Source organism: Cynoglossus semilaevis, chromosome 19 (genome assembly GCF_000523025.1).
Source record: "Cynoglossus semilaevis isolate Cse_v1.0 chromosome 19, Cse_v1.0, whole genome shotgun sequence".
NCBI lineage: Eukaryota > Metazoa > Chordata > Actinopteri > Pleuronectiformes > Cynoglossidae > Cynoglossus > Cynoglossus semilaevis.
In genome coordinates, this window is record NC_024325.1 from 9,291,757 (window position 1) to 9,314,527 (window position 22,771).

The 22,771-nt window shown below is 42.7% G+C and overlaps 1 protein-coding gene across 2 annotated transcripts; it reads right to left on the reverse strand.

Annotated features, from left to right (window-relative positions):
* Positions 1-180: 180 nt before the first annotated feature.
* zzef1 (zinc finger, ZZ-type with EF hand domain 1) lies at positions 181-22,768 on the reverse strand. Of its 2 annotated transcripts, none has more exons than XM_008332805.3 (54): positions 22,173-22,768; positions 21,374-21,518; positions 21,078-21,272; positions 20,666-20,849; positions 20,399-20,598; positions 19,723-19,936; positions 19,487-19,603; positions 19,021-19,199; positions 18,731-18,829; positions 18,557-18,648; positions 18,321-18,466; positions 17,909-18,014; positions 17,300-17,518; positions 16,994-17,082; positions 16,655-16,875; positions 16,413-16,546; positions 16,260-16,330; positions 16,054-16,168; positions 15,535-15,700; positions 15,311-15,432; positions 15,106-15,228; positions 14,567-14,736; positions 14,405-14,486; positions 14,111-14,312; positions 13,849-13,982; positions 13,508-13,748; positions 13,339-13,418; positions 13,164-13,251; positions 12,622-13,084; positions 12,376-12,540; positions 12,086-12,205; positions 11,845-12,006; positions 11,622-11,754; positions 11,271-11,409; positions 11,008-11,173; positions 10,659-10,921; positions 10,390-10,562; positions 9,778-9,967; positions 9,575-9,696; positions 9,167-9,447; positions 8,877-9,051; positions 8,665-8,797; positions 8,352-8,578; positions 7,697-8,005; positions 7,518-7,618; positions 7,266-7,401; positions 6,817-7,176; positions 6,556-6,699; positions 6,290-6,458; positions 6,101-6,199; positions 5,841-6,006; positions 5,290-5,440; positions 3,263-3,334; positions 181-2,233 (listed from the first exon to the last, which is right to left on the reverse strand). In XM_008332805.3, exons 1-54 carry the CDS (start codon positions 22,584-22,586, stop codon positions 2,153-2,155), a joined length of 9,048 nt encoding a protein of 3,015 aa, XP_008331027.1. In that variant the 5' UTR covers positions 22,587-22,768; the 3' UTR covers positions 181-2,152. The 2 variants fall into 2 exon arrangements, with proteins under 2 accessions (XP_008331027.1, XP_024921252.1); XM_025065484.1 differs by having other exon boundaries at positions 9,575-9,690; positions 22,173-22,586.
* Between the last annotated feature and the right edge of the window lie 3 nt (positions 22,769-22,771).

Genomic DNA, 22,771 nt, shown 5'->3' on the forward strand with positions numbered 1-22,771 from the left:
CATCGGCGCCATTGCAGAGGCTCCACATTACAGACAGGGAGGCAGGAGAGTGAGCAGAGGAAGCAGAGCAGAAGTGGGGGTGGGGGGCGGGGGGTTACATGGCGGAGTTGTGTCCTCACCGCAAACCACACATCAGGAGGATTTGTAATGAAAAGAACAGCAGCGGAACAATAACAGACATTTATATTTATCTAATTTCAATTTTAATTAGAAATGAATCACATTTCAACCCAGGCCACATTTCTGTTTTTGTTCTGTTTTTTTTTTTTTACCTTCAATGTGCCATGCATACAAAATGAACATCCGTCTGTTAGTGCTCAGTAAAGGCTATATTTTTATGGGGTAAATACCAAAGTCTTTTGCATCTTGTGCAATAAATATCGACAGATATGTACATTCAAATAAATCAGCTTTGAATATCAAGCATTCCTGTGAAATGAACCTTTAAAAGTAAAAAGTTACAAAAGAGTTCCAAATTAAACAATATATTTCTCTTTAAAATAGAATCAATAACTATTTCACTCACATGAGTTAAACTAGGATTGCTTGAGTTTTGAGCTAGGCACATAATAGATAGGTGAGGTGTTTTGGAAGCCGAATAGAGGAAACACATCTCTCTCTCTCTCTGTCCTCACTGCAGCGGAGTAAACAAAAACCAGTGAGCCTTCATACATTCTTTGCAGCGACCAGTTCAAAGGTCAAGGTTAATAAAAATAATAATAAAAAAAACCCCAAACTGAACAGAACAACGTCTTTAGGCATCAATCACGCCAGCATTTCACACGGTAACTTCCTGTGATGAACGTGAAATCAACTCCGTCAGGGCCTCCGTCGTGAGTTTTATGGCTCACAATGATTGGTTTCTTTGGTATAAAACCACCATGATCTCCAACAGAAAACAGAATCTTTTTGCTACACTCTGTAGGCATAGATTTAACAACCTACAAAAATAATGAATGAATCATTTATCACAATCTCACGGCAGGACTGTGACTAATGCAGCTCTGACTGGGTTGTCTAGATTTATCAGATTCTGACGTAATATCTATTGATGAAAGCTTCACATTAATGTGAGAAATAAAAAAGAAAGAAAGAAAGAGAGAGAAGAGTTAAGAATCCTGTCTTCTTAAATGTACAGAAATCACAACATGGATACCAGTACACCAGCTTCACTTGTCAACAGTGGTAATGCCCATGTTTATTCTCACGCTCTGATATATGTATTAGATGTTTTTGCCACAGAACATGTCTGAACATAATGGCGTAATTATGTTTTGTAATGTTAATGTAATTATTATGTTTTTGTGTAAATAATATTTAAACAAAATTAAAAAATGGTGATTAATTCTGAAAATGTGCGGATGTTTAAATCAAAATATGTCATCGCAATGTTTTGTCTCAGCTTAAATGTTATTTCCTATGCAAAAAGAAAAAAAAAAATCTAGCCCGTAATTCTTATTTCTGTGTGATTAAAAAGAATGTTTGTGATGGTTTGCTGAACAAACTGCACAGCAAAGGCCCAGAGACGCCCACGTTCCACTTCTCCTTTTAGAAAGAACAACGGTGGGAAGAGGACAACGGAGAAGAAAGGGCTAAAGGAGCGAGAACTCGCTCCCAGTGGTGACTAATGAGACTACACCATCCTAGAGGGTATTTTTAGGATGCCCTGCACGTCCTCTGAGATTTACCACCAAGGTGACCTGCTTTCAACATCATCAAGAGTTCTACCCCAGGAGCTAATGTTTAGGAAAAAAGATTTGACGGAGAGGGGTTACGTAGCGAATGTCGGGAATTTTGGCACGCACCATGTCCTTCTGATGGCATCTTCAAGTAAAAATCCTTTTTAAAAAAAGAAAGAAAGAAAAAGCGTTCCAGTGACTGGACATGCTGATATATTGGATACACCTAAGGCAAAATGGGGTTTTGAGTGGGCGTGGAAAGTGCTCTGTGAGTTCCCACCACCACCACAGCTCATAGCCACACAAGTTCAGTGAGTTACCAGCGTGGAGGTTGGGGGTCGTGTGAGGAGAGAAGCACCCGGCGGCCCCAGAGGTTTCCCTCCCTCACACCTGGGCTCCTTGATCAGTGTGAACCGACAGGAGTCAGCATGAGTCCTCTTCAGGTCGTCTCCTCTGTTCTCTCAGTAGATCACTCAGGAGGACATGTTGAGTAGTTTGGTAGATTTATTGGGGTAATTTATCGCCAGGCTGATGGCAGCGATGTTCTTCAGAGCCTACATATAAAAAAGAAAGAAAAAAAAATTGCATTACTGAGAGAAAGAAGAGGACAAATGAGCAGGAGCTGCAGTGTGGTGCTGAGAGATGAGAAACCTTGATATTCTTTTACAGTCCATAATCACGGCTGTGCATATTAGGTGACCGTGAAAAGGGAAAATAAGGGAGTCAGTGGCAGAGGATATAACAGTGTGGTTGTCTGACAACATGTTGTGTCAGTTGACAGAACTGAACCGTTTCACTGTGGGAACTGCTTCGGTGACAAGCACCAATGGCACAGCATCTGAGCTGAGGCTCCGCCCCTGATATTATCACAGCCAACTCATCTGTGGCATTGTATTTTCTGTTGAGGCTGACAGAAAGGGCTTCTTCTTAACTGTATGGTGTTGATGACCTAGAGCAGGACCACGGTGCTGTGCAGCCCATAATACAGGAATAAAAGCCAAAAAGTAAATTAAATGGGTTTCAAGAATTATTTTGTTTAAGGTCTGCAGCATTTACCTACAGTCGTTCCCACATTGTCCACTTTACTCTTGGACTTTGCATCCTTGCTGTAACCACTACAATCTCGTCCAGGTTACATGGTTGTGTGGCTGTGATTGAACCTAGTTAGGTAACCGCTTCGCAAAACACCTACAACATTGTTGAAACCATCCCACAGCCCCTGCTCTTCTCGCTCCAATCAGTGACCGTCGCTGAGAGCGCAGAGCTGTGGCTTGCGCTGCTATAAATGCTAATGTACTGTAATTACCAACGGTCCTGAATGGGGCCCACACGTTTGAAACCGGGGAAGGGTGGCGATGAGAAATCTGCAAAGTGTCAACAGCTTGGAGACTTCACGAACGAGCTGAGTCACTGCAGCTGAAGACCACTCAATCAATAGGACTGGGTGGTTGAGGAGGAAGGTTACATAATATGACAACATCTCTGGCTGTTAACTTGTCTCTTTTTTCACATTGTGCTCAGGGGTCTGATCCAGAAACAGGTATGTTAATGAAAGAAGAGCAAACAAGGTGTAGAAGTCTTACCATTGCAGTGTGATTGAGGAGCTGCTCGTCGGTGGTCATGGATAATAAGTACTCCTGAAGGATGTTCTTTTCCTGAGAAACACATAAAAGACGGGAAACTATATTTGCAACGTTCTCCCATGGAACTAACACAGAAACGCTAATGACCTCACATGGAACATAACCGGCAGGTGAAGAGATTAGAACATAACAGAGTTCCCACGAAGAGAGCTCACATAACCAGATGAACGCAGGTGTAAATGAGGCTTGGTTCCCCAATCACTCCTCGTCTCCATCATTGCATTAAACTGAGCCGTGGTGGAATGATGGAAAAAGTCTTTACAATTCTAAACAAACTGACAACGTTCTTCCACCAAAGCCCAGAAACACAGACGTACGTCAGCTTACGCAAGTGGGGGAATGCAGATTAAACTGCAGACCAAATGGACTGAAACCAAGCAAATGTAGCTTTAACACAGCTGAAGACACAGTCCAGAGCTACAGTCCACCATCCGTCTCGCAGCAAGCCGAGTGTTTATGCACAGGAACATCCTAGAACGATTTGTACAGTCAATAGCTTGTGACATACTGTTTTGATTCTTAAACCTAACCAGCTTCCTGGAGTATAGAGTGCATCGAATCTGTCAACACTGCCACGATAATGCGTATACAAATACAGAGGATGTTACTCTGTGATCCTGGTCCTACCCTGACTGACAACCATCACAGAAGAACAGAGGAGTCCAAACCAGACATGCAAAGTTTTACAGTATTGTAGTTGAGCTCTCCTTTTAGTAATAAACACACTTAACTCCGTATGTCAACATGACGGGGTGCAGCCGTCCTCAGCTCTCCATCAGACACAAATGCTCCCTAAAAGTTCAGATTTGTTTGGACAAAGTAGAGCAGTGAACCTCAAGCTTTCTGGTTGTGAGTCGATGAGTGTTCACCTCCGTTTGCCTTACAACAGTTACTGCATTAAAACATGATGTAACGGACAGAGTAGGTTAACAAGAATTTGTTTTTCCTATGGACTAAACAGTGCAGAAATACAGTTGCCGTTCATGGCTTTTATTTCCAACCATTCGAGCCACTGATTTATCAATAGCAATGTTTTAAACTGACAACAGTTGTAACTCAAACTGACCAGTGAATATTTGTTTTGTTAAAAGTTGAACAGCATAGATTTTTCTGCCAGTCAATGCACCCAGGCATTCAATACACCGAACGCCAGACTATTTGAAATACTTTCATTTTGGTTGATAAGACACCAGGGCGACAAGTACGACTGAGTGCTTCTACTGCCCCCCAATGGATATTGACACTTTCTGCACCAACTGTGAATGACTCACCCACTCATTCAACAGTGAATGAATGCAGATGGGGAGAGAACTGAATTCATCCAGAATGACAGGCCAAGTGATGTTTTTCTATCACAGGATCAGCAGCCTGAGGCATCACTGACCAGAGTTACTTTACCCTGGACTGTCAACGGTTCAACTCCATCCACATGTGAGGGAAATTCCATAGACTGTTCATACATAATGCTGGAGACTTTTCCTAATGAATAATTCAAGACAGTTTAGAAGAGGAGTGAGCCCAAAAGGGATGGGCGTCTCTTTCTTTCCCCAGCAGCGCGGCGCTGACAGATGGCTGGACAAAGCTTTGGCCCAGGGCCGAGCACAGAACAGGTGGGTTGAGGGAAAACATGCTAATCTTGCCAAAGGACAGGTAGGCAGGAGGAGGAGGTATTAAAAGGTGCTGCTGAATAATTCAACATAGAGTAATTACTTCTCTAAATGTACCTCATTTGTGTATAGCATACAAACTATGATGAAACCGAGTGACCTCATCTCACTGTGGCTGCAGGAATTTTGCCTACTGAGTCAATAACATTTGTCAACACACAGGTGAAACAACCAAATGTCACTGTGCCCCACCTTCAGCTCCTTCAACAACAACGCAGCTTCAAATGTAACCTGTTTTTTTGGACCCGGTCTGTGTATAACCTGTGTAAACATGCACGACTGTGTTTGTGCTTTACTCACGATGGCTCGAGCTTCAGCAATAAAGAAGAGTTCAGTGAGCGCTCTGTGGAGAGGCAGCAGCACAGTGATACTGGTGGGATCCTGGTTTTGGTTGTTTTCCATGGAAATGAAAAGCTGCCACAGAGGTCGCAGCAATGTCAGCTCACAGGCCCTGCAGTGACAATGGAATTCAAACTGAGAACAAGACAAACAACGACAGAAAAGCGCTCCTACAGTGTAGATTTGTGTGGTTCACCATTTAACTTCAGGCTTTTACTATAGAATAATAAGAGCTTTAAAGTGGATACAATGAAACCATTCCTTTAAGTGTTCTCTTCAAGATGGAAGAGAAAGGAAATGATCCTTAACATGGATTCAAGCTGTTAAATGCTTTAGTTTTAGAACATGGCATGTGTCTGCGCTGCACTGAAACTTATTTTGATTTGTGTGGAGCCGTAGCCGCGTCATTCTGCAAAGTCAAATGTCTAAACACATCCTTTAACCCAAAACCAGGGGTTTATCATGCAAACAATGTGTAGCGAAGCAACTGGAAAACAAAACAAAAAACGTACGTCTGAGATGGACACTGCAGGAGGCGGAGCAACAAGTGAACGGCTTTGAGTCGTTGGTTTCCAGTCTGACGACAGGCCACGCCCACCAGCCACTCCCATATGTCAGTAAATGCCAGGTGACTGAGCACCTGGTCGTCAGCTAACATTTGCTTCAGTATCTCGAATCCTGATTAATGACAAGAAAAAAAAAAAACAACAGTCAGACAGACCTGGGTATCAGTGGAGAGACCACTCCTCACAGCAGCCCTGCAGTGAAGTACCTGTCTGAAATCGTCCTCTGTGACCTCCAGTAACGGTGAATTTGTAGCCCCACTCCGTGTTGCTCATGTCTGACATGAATCTGTAGTACAGTGTATCACCTGAGAGAGAGCCACAAAAGATTAAAGTTAACGACAGGCATTTTAGGGCGCAGGAAACTGAAATAATTGACCCTGTGGAAGCGTCCTCACCAGGAATCTCAAAATCAGACCATTTCTGTGGGGAGCCACTGAAAGTGTGCACATCCTGAAGGAAATCACTGCTGCTGGCCATAACAAGCTCATCGCAGCCTTCCTCTGTGTAGCAGTGAGAGTCGAACTTCACTGACAGGTAGATGGCCCCAGGGATGTGCACCTTATCCTGTAAAGAGGAAAAGTGTTTATACCGAAGGACAAATAAAGGACAAAATAGCTACAGCTCAGACTCAATATGATCATAATTCTGTTCAAGTACTCGCCTCAAAATTGGTGTTGTTTTCATACGGGTGTTTGGACTCTCTGACCTGCACAGCCATACCTGGCTCCTCCATGAACTGACAAGCAGTAAGAGACAGACTGCACAATATATTCTGGCCACAACCCTTCAGGACCCTCTGGAGAATCTGATCAGTGACAAATTATTGGAATTATCTCTTCTGCATGGTACGTGTGCATCAGATTTTTAGTAAATTGCATGCAGGACATGACTTCATTTCCTCATACACCTCTGTTTAACTCACCTTCTCCCAGAGAGGCCTCTCTTCCAGCTGCATTAACATGTCCAGGATGTAGGCCATGTGTGAGGCACCACTCAGTTCCAGGGCCTCCTCACTCAGTGCAGCGTCTGCAGGCCAGTCAGCTAACAGCGTGGCCAGCACGTGCCGGGCATACAGTGTTGCGATGGCCTCGTTGACCTTCACCAGATATTGACGAACCGCTCGATTGCTACGCACATTCAGTTCTTTGTGCAAAAGGGCCGAGCTTTTGGTGCGTCTCTGTTTGGCATAACTGAGCTGCAGGTCACTTTCTGAATTTGTGATGAGTTTCTGGGCCACTACGTTGAGCTCCTCTGTGGCCTTTTCACAGTGACCGGGCTTTGACTGAAGGAGAAGGTCAATGATCTGGTTAGGAGTCACACTGAACAATTAACATTTATAGATTCACGTTCTTTGTTATGTTAAAAGCTCACCATGCAGGACAACACGATCATGTCTGTGTCCACAGCCTTGGTGTTCCTCTCACCAGTGCGATGCTGCCTGATGGGCTGCCACTTCTGAGCGAGGGTTCGAATGGTTTCATCTGTTTTAATTTCTTCACCATCAAATCTGTAGACGAGGTTAATTATAAAGGCACAAAGCATAAACAGTGGTGGTTTTAACAAGTTGCACCAGAAAACAATTTTTAACAGGGCAAAGTTCTTTATCAATAAAAATGTTTGAACCTCTTCTGAACCTCCAGGAAAAACGAATCCGTTCTTTTCATTTGCAGCTCATACATGGCCCGCAGGATGGGCAGAGGGGCATTTAAGGCATCATGGGTGATCTGTGTTAGCAAAAATGAGTTTAGACTTATGAACATTACCAATACTATCCTGTATTTGTGAACATTAAGCTACATTACCTGGAAGCAAATCTTTGTCTCCTCATCAAGACCCTCTAAGGGGTCTGGTCTGTTGACCTCAGGGTCATCAGCACAGCAACTGGAATGGTCAGAGTCGTGCTCCTTCTCCTGCTCTCTTGGTTCTCGATCAGGATCCTGGGCCATGGAGTGGATCTCCCGCTTCGAGGAGTAGAGCATGATGGAGAGAATCTCCAGGTCTCGCAGCAACCACAGCTTGCTGAAACCAGTGCCTTTGCTGCACTTCCTCACCAGCAGCTTTGTCAGTCCTGACTGCTGAACAGTTTCCTGAGCTTGAGCCACTCCATGTTTCTGCAAAAAAAAAAAAAACAATTGAAGAAAAGCAGTCGCTCATGTGTCATTTTTTTATACCTACAACACTTCTCATCCTAAGGAATGATAACTTGTGCTTTATAAAATAAATTAAAGGACAACTTTCAAAGTGCTTTGACAAAAATAAAATGAATAATAATAAATAAAGCAATAGAAACAGGTGAGAAATCAATCAACCCTGGAGTGAAGCTGATAACACTGAATGAATCAAACAATAGAAATTGGAAAATTGAGTTAAAGAGTGTTACAATTTTATGATCACACAGAAAAGTAAAAGAGAACTGAAAGTTGGGATTTACACTTTAACTCTGGTTTTAACCAATACCTTGAGTGTGTTGTAGAGTCCTTTCAGGGCCAAGGACAGGACCCAGGTGGCTTCCACAGCATCAGCAGAGCTACTGTCCTGACTGGCCTGCAGCAAGTGGCTAATAATAGCTGTGAAATTACTCAGGTAAGAGATGAGCAAAGGTTCTGGAGAAACCTTGCTCTCAGTTGGTCTTGCCAGGCTGGATGATGTGGAATCCTTAAACTGGATGAGTTGATAGTCCTTAACTGTGAAACAGGAAACAGTTTTGAAGGGAAACGTTCTCAGGATTCACTCCTAAAATCTCTCAACGTGAATATTAGTCTGTGGTTACCTGTTTTCCGCTTGCGGGTCTTAATGTCCACCACTGCAGCATGGTTCCTCTCAGTGAAGTGTTTGAACAAGATCATGTCGTGCGGTTCGTTGGCGTTGTCGATGAACACCGTCTGAGTTCCTACACACAACACCTGTCAAGATAAACGCCATTAACAGTCTAGAAATGTTAGGAAGCAGCGACCAAAGGCGAATCTCGTTCATTGTCCTGACCTCAGGGAAGCCCACCAGCACCAGCAGAGTGAACAGGTTGGTACGTTTGAGTGTTTGGGGCAGCTGCTGGATACAATGGTCAGTAAAGGAGGCGATGACTGTGCTCCACTCAGGGCTAACATTCAGGCTGTGTAAAATATCCGCAACTGTGCACGCCCAATCCAGACCAATACGGCTGAACAAGAAATGGAGAGAATTTAAGTTTTTTTTTCACAAACTACAGAAATATCACTGCTGACAGCAGTTATGAACTGAGAGAGACATCCTCGCTGGGGTTTCATTAGATTTACCTGTCTAAACAGATGGCTCCCAGGCTGAAAAGCAGCTGAGTGGTTCTCCAACCTTCCATGTCTGACGTGATTCTCTCTCCTTGTGTCATCAACTCGTACTTGTCAGCCAGGGCCTCTGTTACAGCGATGTCAGCCTCTAGTGGGGAGATTCTGAGCAGCAGCTGACCCAGCAGCCCCAGGGTGAGGTGGTAGGTCTCGTTGAGAGAGCCAGCGTTGGAAATCACTGCCCTGAAAAGCTGCGGCAGGATGGAGCTCATACTGGCAAGGCACAGGGCACTGTCCTGAGGATAGAACAAAGACATCAATGGTGTCATAGCAGGGTACACTACAGATGTAGTTAGATGGTTTTGTTTTCATCATGATTGTGTCTCCAGTGTTTTACTTTAAAGTGTCTGCCATAAGACTTACTTGTTTAGCTGGAGGCAACATGGCTGCTAAAAGTCCCAGGATCCTTTCTTTGGAACACTCTGAAAACACCTTGACTGGGTCCAATGCTGGGGAGTTAACCGTCTCTGGTGCTGAATCTGGATCTCAAGTATGAAAGAAAAACATATATAATTGAGTCACAGTGATTACTATTAAAAACAAATTTAATCCGATTGAATACTTACGCAGGATCACAGGAGACAGAGGGTCCTCACTGGACATAGATGGAGTCTGGCTAAGACTTGGGGACTCAAGTGTATCTTGAGTGACTAATTTCTTTTTCTTGCCGTCTTCAGTGTTTGGCTGAAACTCTGGAAGAGGAGCAGGAGGAGATTCCATCTCCTTCACTTTTTTGTCTTGTCCTGATGGTTTGGTCTAGTGGAAAGTGATCAACAACAATAGTATGGTTAAAATAAGAATGTATGTCAGTATGTGCCAAAGAGGTGAAACTCAGACCCAAAAATGAAAAGACTTAAACTGAGACATGTCTTATCAAATGAGACTTTTGAAACTTAGGAAAAGACTCATTAAACTGGTCATTAAAGTATATGCACATAATGCTACGAAGCAGAGGAAACAATTAATAAACATTAAGAGAAGTAGTAAGACGTGGGAAGAATGTGGAAAAAAATTAAACTTAAATACATTGAAATAAACTAAAGAACAAATTCATGGTAGAACAACATCATTTCTGTCTAAAATGACTTATCTCAAATCTGAACAGTTGATCTCATCCAATTACTATTTTGCCTTGTTGTGACCTTGTGGTTTAATATGAATTTCTAATTCGTTTTCACCTTCTCCCCAGGTGATGATGGGGAGCAGATGGCTGCCGTGCTGCCAGGCAGTGAAGATGCGTCAGTGGCTGCACTTAGTTCCTGAGAAGACGTTGGAGAGACTGGACACAGCTCACTTTCAGAAGCCGAGTCATTGGAAGACAGAAGCGCCAGCAAAGCAGAAGAACGTAAGCCTAAAGAAGAAGAACAACATTAACATAAATGAAGTGTTAAAGAATGGCTCCACTTTGTTCTGGTGAAACCAGAGGTAAACACTAAACAGGATTTACCTTTGCTGCTCTGCCCTTTGAGCAAACAATCAGTGATGAGTTGAGAGCAGCGTGTCTGCAGGTCGGAGGCCTGGCTCAGTGTGCTGCTGTCCAACACCTCTCCCTCAATCTCCTTCTCACTGCTCAGTCCTGATGTGTACAGAGCCAAAGCAGCAAACAGGAGCCAGGAGTAGTTGTGGATGTAGGGTTGGATCAGGCGGTGACGGTCACTGATTCTTATTGTGACCATCGGGTACACGGTGATGCGATGGGTGGGTAGATGACTGGAGATGAAATTTTTTTTTTTTTAATTTGGAAATTTGGAGCAAATGGGTTATAGTATCACCAGACTTAACTTCAAGTGCCTCACCTGTCAGGATATTTTTTGGCACTGTAACACCCAAAGCACAGGTCGAAGTCCTCGCATACATTGCAGTTGATTCTGCTGCCAACAATGAGTCCTTGGCAGTGGTCACAGGCGTATTCCATGTTCACCATTTCATGGTCATCCTCATGACCTTCAGGCTTGGTGCCACCTGGAAAATACACACATTCAAACCCATGTCTCTCATAACTGCTAATCACATGTGCTGTATTGTGATGTATGCTGTACGTAAGGCAACGTGAGCTCACTAAGGAAGCAGGTTTTGCAGACGTCCATGTCCATGCACTGGAGGCATCGGTAGCGATGCCACGGTGCCATCCTTTCACAGCCATCACAGGAGATGACCACATTTAGCAGGTCACAATAGCGTGCAATGAACATGTGCATCTGTAAATACAAGTTCAGGAATGAAAAAAGTTTATAAGTTTATATTTGCTATTTAAATCTGAGCGATACACAAGAAAGAAAAAAAATAAACAAAAATGAAGCAGACAAAGTTGTAGCCTGTCAAATACAACAGAGGGCGCCATTCGCTTGGACTGAAAACACTTTGGATTGCTAATGTACTTTTATCTTTTATACATTAGTATGTTGCGTACCTTCCTCCTGTCTTCCAAGGATTCCTCCTCATCAATCTTGTCGCACCACTTCTCAAACATTCCATCCATAAACTCATCCATCCATTCCTGGTTCTTCTTGTAGTCTGCAATTTCATCTTCTTCTGTCCACTGGCTAAAAACAAATACAAGCCACAAAACAACCCCTGCTTTCAGTGCTCCAAATCACTGTAATTACATCAAGTCCAGTTGTATCTGCAGTTACCTGATGGCAATGTCATGAACGCTGATATTCTCCTGGGACATGCTGAGAAGAAGATCTGGAAGCTTGATGTTCAGAAAGAGATCTAGGTCCTTTAGTTCCCAGTTCATGTCCAGAAGGTGCAACAAACACGTCTGCACACATGACAGAGCTGGCAGCAAAGCTCTGCCGAATAAAGACAAACATCATTTCTAAGTTTCTAGTTGTTTGTGTACATGTTTGGTTCCTAAGACTGAGGGCTTACTTTTCATTAAGACTGCTGAAGCCTTGCACTGCTTCTACCAGCATCAGCACCAAGTGATGGTAGGACTGCCTCACCTCACCTCCAATCTTCTCCCCACTGTCTGACAAGTGGGAGAAATAACTGAAAAAGAAAAAGTGTAAAAATAAAAAAAATAAAAAATTACCCATTTAAGTGGCAGAATATTTAATTATACTCATATCTTTGGGGTGGCAGGATATTTAATTATACTCATATCTTTGGGGAATACTCTCTATAAAAAAAAGTACCAAATAGTTTTACTACAGTATTACCTGGTAAATTCCTTCTGACATGTCAGCATCTCTTGTAAGAACAAGATGCAGGGAGCTTGGAACAGATGTGGCTTTCCCAGGGAGGTCAAACACTGTGGAACCATCTGAAGGACCTTACACACACTTAAAGCCTGGGCTCTGTTCAGGGACAGCGTCTGCAAAATACTATGAAAAAATGAAAACTGTATTTAGTAACGTACATTTTACTGGAATAATGTCACACAAAATAACAAATAATATATTTACCTTGCTGTTGTAAGAGCCTGGTCTTTTATAAAATTAAGGATGTGTTTGAGCATGGGATAGCGGTCTTTGACAGAAGGAGCCATGTGGGGCCCCTCTGTAGATCGGCAGGACAGAAGGCGAAAGCGGGACCGATTAAATGGGGGTTTTCGGGGAAAAGCAGAGGGCGAGGCTGGTTCTCCAGACTGACTTGTGAAGTTTTCTGTGGAGTCTTTGGAGCCTTGTCTGCTCTTCACACAAGAGTCCTGGGTGACGCTCGGAGCACTGCCCCCATGGCCCCTGACAGCCCCAGTGGTCTGACCTCCTGAAGACGGACTGGGCTGGAAGTCTCCTTCAGAAATGGAAGTTGAGCGGAGGAAAGGCACACTGCTGCCCTCTGTAGCTTTGAATGAGTCACTGTCCTGGTTTGTAACTCCACATGGGGCAAATCTGAACAGGAGCAGGCTCTTCTCAATGCACACCTCAGCTATGGGAGAAACAAAACAACACAAGTCAGAGGCACAGGTCAACTGAGCCAGGATGTAAGTTTGCCAAACCGTCCTGACCTAGAGACTCCATCGTGACCTCATCAGGAGCTCCTTCCTTCTCATCATCATTCATTTTGCCGACAAGATATCTTTGCTTCATCTCCAACTGTTGGAGTCAAGGATTACCATCTTCAAATGTCACAAAACACAACCATTAAACTCAGCAGCAGGGACAACAGTTCTTGTCACTTACCATCCATGTTCTGATACTGTCAGCAAATAAATACGCTTGCACAAACTCTTCACTGAGACAGGCCTTGTAGTCCTGATTAACTACACAAGAAGAACAGCAGGAAGAAGTTAGTATATATATGAGACAGCTGAGGAGGCAGCTGTATCAGCTGATTACAGTCCTGTATTACCATAGGCCTGAAGGGCACTATTGAGAGCTGGTGTGTGGTACACCATGGCAGCCCAAATAGCATTTACAGCTTGGTCCGTCTTTGACCCCACTGCTATCTCAGTCTTCATTATCTGTTGTCGGAAGCAGTGCATCAGTCTCTTCATCAGATCAGTTCTGCTGTCTTTCAAATCTTGTGAGGGATTCCAGCGAGCAAAACTTTCCAGGAAGCTCATTACATCATCAAGGGTCCACGTATTTGTCTAGTGTACAAAACAAAATAAAACAAACAGAGCCCATTTATTGATGTGGTCTTTGTGAAGCAACACTGAAGATGTGTGTATAAAGCTGACGTCACCCTACCTGATCTGAGGTCGTTCTGGTCTGATTTGTCTCCTTTGTTTCACAAAGGCCATGTCGTAGGATGGGTTTCCACAAAGGAGACGACTGAACGTGGGACATTTTCCCTGCGGGTAGCTCTTTGATTGTGCGTGTCTCTGTACCAGAAAAGACAAAGGTGTCAGCACGTTAATAATTAAGAATAACTTCACCTTAAGCTAACCTAATGAACTCATTTTAAACTGAGGCATTGTTGCAAATTGCAGAAGGCATGAAATGATCTTACCATGGGGAGACTTCAGTGCTAAAGTCCTTGATGAGAGACGACCCATTAGGCGAGCCACCAGCAGCTGAAGGTCTGACATCCAAGAAATTGTGATGTCTGGGAGTCCCAGCGCTGTCACAGTGAACTTGTAACCCCACTCATTATTACTGCTATCAGAGTGGAAGAGAAACTGAAGCTGAGGGCCTGCATCAAATGTCACTTTCTGAAATGGCAGAAAAAAAAGCAACAGATAATGGAATTCAGCAACATTTCCATTTTAAATGGAGCCATAGTCAGTGGTTTCCCATATTATACCTTTGGCCACTTCTCAGTTCCCACTTTCATATCGTAGCGGACCTTGCCACCTCTGGAATCTGTGAATTCCAGGTAGTCATATCTGTACGTATCAAGAGAATGCAGGATACGTAAGTGAAGTGCAAATATGGATTATAAAAGAAAGAAATTGACATCAATCACCTCTTCTCTGTCTCACAGCGCTCATCAAACTCTACCTCAAAGGAGGTAGCACCAGGACAGGCAAAGATGCTGGTCTCATGGCAGCTGTTCTCATAGTTGTGAGGTGACTCGATGTTCCAGGTCCTCAGCACCACTGGCTGCTGTGGTTGGTGCCAGCTCTCTTGATCAACCTAAAAGTCAACAACGCCAAATCAGTTTTTATTACACTAAACAACTACAGAAACTAGTTGGGGAGCTGAGAAGACGAATAAGAGGTCATGTGGTGCTGTACACGGACGACAGCTTTATTTACATTCACTAGTTGTACGCCATACAGTGGATTGCTTTGTTATGGCTTAAGTCAGACTTTTCTGATGTTTTTATGTCCTGGATAGACACTGTGCATATCTTTATATATTAACAAGGTTCTGAGCAACTCTATTTTTTTACGAAGCATTTATTATAAAAGCTTTTATAAGAAATGCTTTTACACACTAGCATGTAAAATTGTAAAGACTTGAACTCAGCAGGGTTAAGTTCTAAGTGTGAGATGGACCGACCTTGGAGAGCGTGTATTCAGAGTCACTTGAAAGGCCTTTAAGTGGCTCGACCAGAGAGGAGAAGCTCTTTAGCAAAACACTGTGCGGTATGTCCAGCGAGCACAACTCCAGAAGAAAGACCATCTAGCACAGAAAAAAAACAACTTTTAACTTACTTCCATCAGGAAAAAAGGATAGACAGAGAGCAAGTAAAAAAATCAATTACCAGTTGTCTGAAGACCGTGGCTAGAATGGAGCTGCCAAGTTTCTCAGTGATTTCAGCACCAGTGTATCTCCCCAGGAGGGAGAGAATGACAGTTTTGAAGCTCTCCAAGAACTGATTCACATCTGTCAGGAGGGCAGGTGGAAGTGTATATTATTTCTCTTCCTATACTAATGAATAAGGCTTATGGATCCTTTTAATATACAGTGCTAGTCAAGGAGGCTCACACTTTAGTAGAATGTCTCGTGTCAGGTCCATGGCAACAACCGTCGAAATTCCTCCTTTGAGCTGCAGGTAGCACCAAGAGAGCAGGCTGCCCTGCAGAGCCCAGAACAAGGACAGCAGCACTGTCCTGCTAGGTCCACTGCTCCCATTCACCATGATAACTTCACACTGGAACATGGAACACAAAGTTCAGTACAGGTACAGCACTACAAGGGCCAATAAATAAACAAGGTAAAACATACTGTACACAGCCTATTGTCTATCCACAACTGCTAATAAATAATAAATAAAATTCAGTCGCATCAGCGGTGGTGTTTGGATTATTCAAACCTCAACATTAAGGTTTCTTAATGAACCATTAGCGATGCAAATTTATGGAGTTGTTCAGCTAATTAAAAGGGTGCACCTGTACTCTTACAGATGGTGACAACATTTTTGTAGACTATATTAAACCAGAACTGCAGACTCTGAAACACTCTGTCTATGTGTGTGTGCGTGTGTGTGCTTGTCAAACATCTCACCTCTTGTGTGGCAACTGATAGCAATGTCTCCATGACTGACAATATAGGGCTAACATTGAAATCTGCCGGAGCGCCTTTCGGCGGCAGCATCAGAAGGCCACTCGGGTCCTGATCACTGTGAAGTGAAAATCATGTCTGTTATTGGTCTAATGTCAATATCCCTGCCAGAGTTTCTTGATGTATTAACGGAGCTCCATTTTGCATACCTGAAGTAATTACACAGTGATTCAAACGTCACCTTCAACGACTCCGGCTGGTCGTCTTCAGTAATATTTTTCTGTTTTGAAGAACAAGTATAATTGTTTTATATTTTATCATCATCATTATTGCCATTGGTAAACCTGTTTTAAAACACTTACCATCATGTGGAAGAGTTTGTCACGTCTGGCTTGTTTATCAGGAAAGAAAACAGCAGCTCCATTCAGAATGGCTTTGACCGCTTCCTTATGCAAAGTCTTTTCCACTGATGTTTCTCCATCAGGATCATCCACAACTTAATCACACATGAAGCACATTAGTTTTATCTAGGGATAACTACTTAAACATACCAAAGAGCACAAAACATTTGAATCAACATCTGAAGGCTACAAGAGGCTCTTACTCTGGCAGAGATGACTGTAGAGTTCAGACACTGCTCTAGCAAAGTCTTTTGTAGGCTCCTCACTGCTGGACGTGGATGGACAAGTGGCTGCAGGACCCCGATCATCAGGTTCTGAGCTCTCATCTAGACCCTTAGACTCCAGTAGATTGTGCAGCACTGGGAAACAGTTTTGCATCAACTGAAGCAGAAGAATTCTGCTCTTTAACATCTCTTCTCCATCACTGAGATACAGAAATAAGAGTTAAACCAACAAATTTTATAGTGATACACTAGTACACTAATATATAAATCAAATGGTTTTTATTGATGAGGACATCAACATCTGAAGCGATTACTCACATCTCTCTCAGTTTACTGTAGAAACCCCAAAAGAGGTGGAGGCTAAGGCCACTGAAGTCCAGGAGATACTTCTGCTTGAAGTGAGAATTCTACAGAAAGACAATGTTACAGCGGGTAACACACGAAGGAAAAAAACATCTCTGATTAACACTGTTCTTCTTGGAAATGGGATCACATATATAACCCTTAATAAATAAATTATACAACAAATTTAAGTCTAACCTGCAACCCAACAAAGACATCTGTGAAATTGTAAAAAATAATTATTGTACCATATATTTTGTTTTACCAGTAAAAGGTAATTACCATGTCTTGTGTAAGCTGCTGAATGAAGAACAGCGTCTTGTTAAGTAGACAAAGGCCAGTGACAACATCTCCGTCAGGGCTTAGTCCTTCTGCGCCCAGGTCTTCCAGGTCACCCACTTTCTCTTCTCTGGGGCAAAGGTATCCATTGAAGCTAACGGACTGCACACCGAGGCGCTCTGCAGAGTCCTGTCTGGTGCAGAGGAACTTCACCATCAGGAACTGGGGGAATAAGAAAAGGATGTGTGGCTAGAAGGTCAGAGTTATAAAAATATATTTTACATTTTTATTTAAACTGTTGATTATTGCAGAATGATTGACTGTGTGAAAGTAATGGTGTCAGAAGCGTTTTCAGAGAACACACTCAGGGGTATCATCTACATGTATAGTCAGAGTGAGGTCAAGGAACAGTATTTTACAGTGTAGTGATGAATATATCATCATTTCCATTTATTACTCTACATCTGTTAATGACATAAACGTTCAATGCCAATGTTTTTTAATTGAAAACACAGATAATGGTCAGTGACGTACGATGTCCTTCAAGGTTAAGGTCTGAGGTTTAAAATACATAGTACACATGTACAACGTGAGGTTCACTGCAATGTTCACCTTTGCTACGCGACACTGCTGCAGTTTAATTTCCAAATCATCCCAGTCGTCCTCCAGCTCAAACCATCCAATTGGTTCATCCTCAGAGCGTTCTGGAACCCGCACACTGTGGGTCAGATGACAAGACACTGAGTTAGCATTTCACAATCACACAGGCAGCATCAACGCTGCTACACAACATGACAAACCCGTCACTTCTAACAATAACAATGCCATCACATTGAGTTGTTGCTTACTGGTAACATCTCTTATTCAAAGTTGGTCACATGTGAAACCCTTTTATCAACAAGGCAAATCCAGATACTGCTTAATCTAACTGCCAATCTCAGCCACCAACCGACAACTCTAAGGCAAGTAAGCTAACTACTGAGGAATGTTTAGACTCAAATTTCTAAAAAATTTTAATTTGCACCTGTCTTGTACAAAGTTTCTGTAGTCCTTGTAGTCCCACGAGTCATACTTCTGGAACCTCTTGAAATGTCTTGCTGCATCAAAAGGGTCTTCCTCTCTGTAGGCAAACACCAGGCCGCATTTCGGCCCAATTGCTCCTTTTCGCACCTTAATCACAAAAACATCAGAGGCCAATGTTTTATGTTAAATAATCAGAGTCTGCTCGTCAGTAAATGTTTGTCAAACCATAAGACTCACGCTGATCTTCATCTGAGTGACCTGGAAGTTGTTCTGGTCCTCTGTGGACAGGATCACACTGGCCTTCTTCTTGCCACTTTGTGTGAGGAAACCTGTGAGAAACATTTTACTTGTATTTGCTGAGTTTATACTATGCTTACAATTGGCACAATGTGCTACTGATCTTAGCTTTACCGTCTCCAGTGGAAGACTCTGTGAGCATGTTTTCAGGTCCGGATTTTTCCTCTTTACTCTTCACATCACAGGCCTGAAGATGCAGCTGCAGGGGTTTACCTGCAGTTTCATTTATGATATTATTAAAAACAATAACAGCTCACGTTGTGGAGGTGAGAGAGCTCCACAATACAAACTGCAACCATGTTTTACAATTTACTTTCGCTCCTCCTATTTGTCAACTTAGCGCTTCCTTTTCTAGTTGTAAGGACCTCATGCAAATAAGAGTGAAGGAGTTTCGAGTATCTTACCATTGCGGTAGAGAAGTCGCAGCCTAACGGAGGACATAGACACAATGATGGAGGAAGCTTTATACTCCATCTCCAAATGATCAATAAGACATGACAGAGCCTGGAGCACTTTGGCCACACTGCCTCTGGCTAGGGCAAAGGCTAAGAGGGTAAGTTCAGCATCAGGACTGACACAGCAGCTGCACAGGAGCAAAGAAGAAAACACCATTAGTTGTGAGAGTCATAGTAAACATGATAAGACAGCAGTAAAAGGTTATTGTGATGTGCAGATCAGGGGCCCCCAATAAACAGGCTGAGGACCAGTATCAGGCTATTTGGTATCAGGCCACACAGACAAAAAGTAAAAAGTAAAAAGTATTATTTTAATATGAAGTCAGTTAGTCTGCATAGTCATTTATTTTGAAAAATAATCACTTAGGTTTACTCCTCTGTGCAAATTATAATGTAATAATAATGAGGTCATTACTTGGCAATCCTGAGCAGGAATTCATCCACCTCCCCCAGGATGTTAACAGAGAAGAACTTGGGGAACTCTGTGGATGATGGTGTGAGAGACAGTGGTGGCATATGACTCAACGCTTTTCTGAAAGGAGAAATCAGAAATTGGGCTTAAGAAGCTAGGAAGTTAAAGATGATTCTGCCTTCACAAAGGTTGTCAATTGTAGGGATAATATTAAAATGCATATGCAAATTGTAACTTACTGTGTGCTCTGAAGGACGGTGTGAGCGAGTGCAGGGTTTGTCTCCATTGAAGCAGTAACCAAGGAGGTGAGGAGAGACAGGTACCAGATGGCAGAAGCATCCGAAACAGAGACTTCTTTTTTCTTTATGGTGATCTGATATCCAAGAGTCTTCAAGCCATGAATCCTTGTGTCACATCCATCACTCAGGCATCGCTTAATGTTGATTTGGATGTCTGGAGTTGGAGTAAGACTCAATGGTTAGGGCAAATTGAGAGAACATACAAAAAAGACCCTTGTAACTTGGCAAATTTCACCACAAACAAGTCATTTAGCGGAACAAACTTGCTTGTACATGGGCAAATAAATCACACAGATTCTGTACAATTGAAGCTTGGTTAAATAAATAGTGCTGTTTAAAAAACTGCAAAGCATTTAATGAAAATAAATGAAAACAACAACAAAGAACATTTATGAAAGCAGAAATGACTGTTTGGACACTTTTTTTTATAAAGAATTACCTCACAGTCACTGTTTATGTATTAGCAAAGAGAGGTGTCTTTTAAACACAGTAATGAAATAAATATAATTTAACATTTTACAAATATATAAAAATACAGTAATCTTGTATTTTGTGGTCGTCTTGTGTACAGAAAACTAAAACACCCAACTAGTCAAAGTTACAGGCGGTGACTCACAGGGGTGTGTGACGTTTGCATTCTCCAGGAGAGGGACGTAGCCTGTGACATTGCTGGGGATTCGAATCTCTCTTATTTCCTGCAGGGAACAGTGCTTCTTTCCCGCAGCGACCGAGACCAACTGGGGCATGTAGCTGTGGTCGTTTGAAGCCACAGCAATGGCCAGTCGTCTCAAGACAATACCTGGTTTCATTTTAAGCCTGGGAAACAAACGAGGGGGTCAAAACCTATTATTATCATGATTGAACATAACTATGTATAAGTCACCTGATCCAGTGAGAGCGTGCACTGCCATCTGACTGCCAGAAGGAAGAGGTTTCTCCATTTGTCATCTTGTAAACGTCAAAAACATTAGAAGAGGCTTCTATCTTGCTGTAGCACTGGGTGACCACTCTGACCTTGTCCACCTCTGGATCACAGTCCAGCTCATCTCTGTATTCTATATGTAAATCTGAAAACAACAACAACAACAATTACTGATTGCTGTCTCCAAGCTATGATAAATGACTGCAGTAAGTAAGTGATTTTGCTTTAATGTGCTCATAAGTAGCGTTGTTAATGGTAACATATGTAACTTGTTTAAATCACGTATTGTAACTCATCACGCAAATATGACACAAAACCCTCATTCTGCAGCAGTTGTTTCTTTTTTAAAATCACATCAAACTTTTATCTTTACCTTTCTCTTTCTGCAAGAGGAATTCCAAGTAGTCCTGGACCACAATGGACCTCATGGTGCAGATGCTGTTGTAGCCTTCCAAGACTGGGAAAGGGATTCCACTACTAGGAATACGGTTCCTGTGTAAAAACTTAAGGATCTTTGAGGCATGCACCCTTAACCGGTCCTTCGTCTTAGAGAAAATGTCAACAAACCCTGTGGAAGAACAGAGAGGATTTTAGATTGTGTTTAAAGTCTATGCTTTCTGATAACAGGTTCGATCTTCGGCCACCTGACAAACAAATCCTATCTCATACCTGGGGTTAGGGAACAAGCCTGCAGCTGTCTAATGACATGACTGAGTTCTCCCTGTAGATTTGCTCCATTGGAGTTCTTTAAAGCACTCAGCATGGTCTCCACATCCACCACGCCATCTCCTTCTGCGTCAAACTGTCCAAAAGCCTAAAAGGACAAAGACACAAACACTCAATAATGGCATGCCAAGTTATTTTCTATACATTATTAAATAAATCAAAAGTATATTCAGTAATTTTGACAGCGAAAGGGGAAAGATAGTACTTATTAGTAGACTGACGTACTTATTAGTAGACTGAACAAGCCTGTGAGAGACTTAGACTTATTATTAATTAATAATTAATTAATAAAACTTGGCTACATCTGTCTTTCTAAGAAGAACATTGTACTATCATTAGGACTATTGACGACATGCAAATAAAGCTAATGACAGACTAAAGTACAGACTGACCATTCTTTTGACTACTAAAAGTTGCTTTATAAACTAACAGCGATAAAGCCAAATGCAAATGATAATGAAGCTGGCAGCCAACTAAGTCTTTAATTTCCGTTCATTAAATCAACGTGAATATTTATATCAGAATTTTAGACTCTGTGAAAATGAAATGAAATTAAAATGTGAGAGACAATATGACAACATTAAGAAGAACATGTTGTCAAGATATGACAGTCGCTCGTTTCTTATCAGGCAATTATAAATGGGCACGTCAACAACTATCTGCAACTCTACCTTTACACCGAGCTGGAACAAATTCAGACTCATTGCAAATAAGAAAATCACTCGTTTCTGTGTTTTTATACCTCTTCACATTGATCTCTCTGAGCATCTCTGCTCTCCAACATCTCACAAAATTGTTCCACATTGACAGACTCTTCTCCTCTGTTCAAACGGTCTTCCAGCCACCGCACCAGAACTCCTTCATTCCCTGCGAGGACGGACTCTTGAATGGCGACCCCTGAGTCACTAATACGGGCCGCCGCTTCTCTCAGTTTCACTTGCTCTAAGAGGACACCGGGACTGGGCGGTCCGCCGGTGGGCCTGCTGGGGTTATTCGATCTATGTCCGTTTCTACCAGAACCGGACCCTCCAGCGCTTCCGACACCGCCACCAGTGGCCGCAGAGGCCGGGCTGTCTTCCGCGAAACCGGTGTGCTCTGTTTCTATGTCCTCTTCGTCACCGCTACCTCCTCCACAGGAGCTTTCTTGGTTCCCCATGACTGTTTCAGCGACCTAGGGCGGCCCCGAGAATCCCTTCGGCCCGTAAAGTTCGTATGATTTCAGTTTTCTTGCTGTTATGCCAGACAGGCGTCTCCAACATTAACCTACAGTGAAAAGTCCACCGTTTACTACTACCGCGTTGACGTACTGTACGTCTGACACTTCTTCTCTTCATAGTAATG

Bases quoted from the DNA above. Each gene is read 5' to 3' on its own strand.
- zzef1 (XM_008332805.3), bottom strand. From the start codon at position 22,586: ATGGGGAACCAAGAAAGCTCCTGTGGAGGAGGTAGCGGTGACGAAGAG. The intron at 13,252-13,338 runs GTAAGTGACAAG...TGACTCCAACAG, and splicing joins ACAGTATCAGAACATGGATG to TTGGAGATGAAGCAAAGATA. The intron at 2,234-3,262 runs GTAAGACTTCTA...TTTTATATGTAG, and splicing joins TCCTCAATCACACTGCAATG to GCTCTGAAGAACATCGCTGC.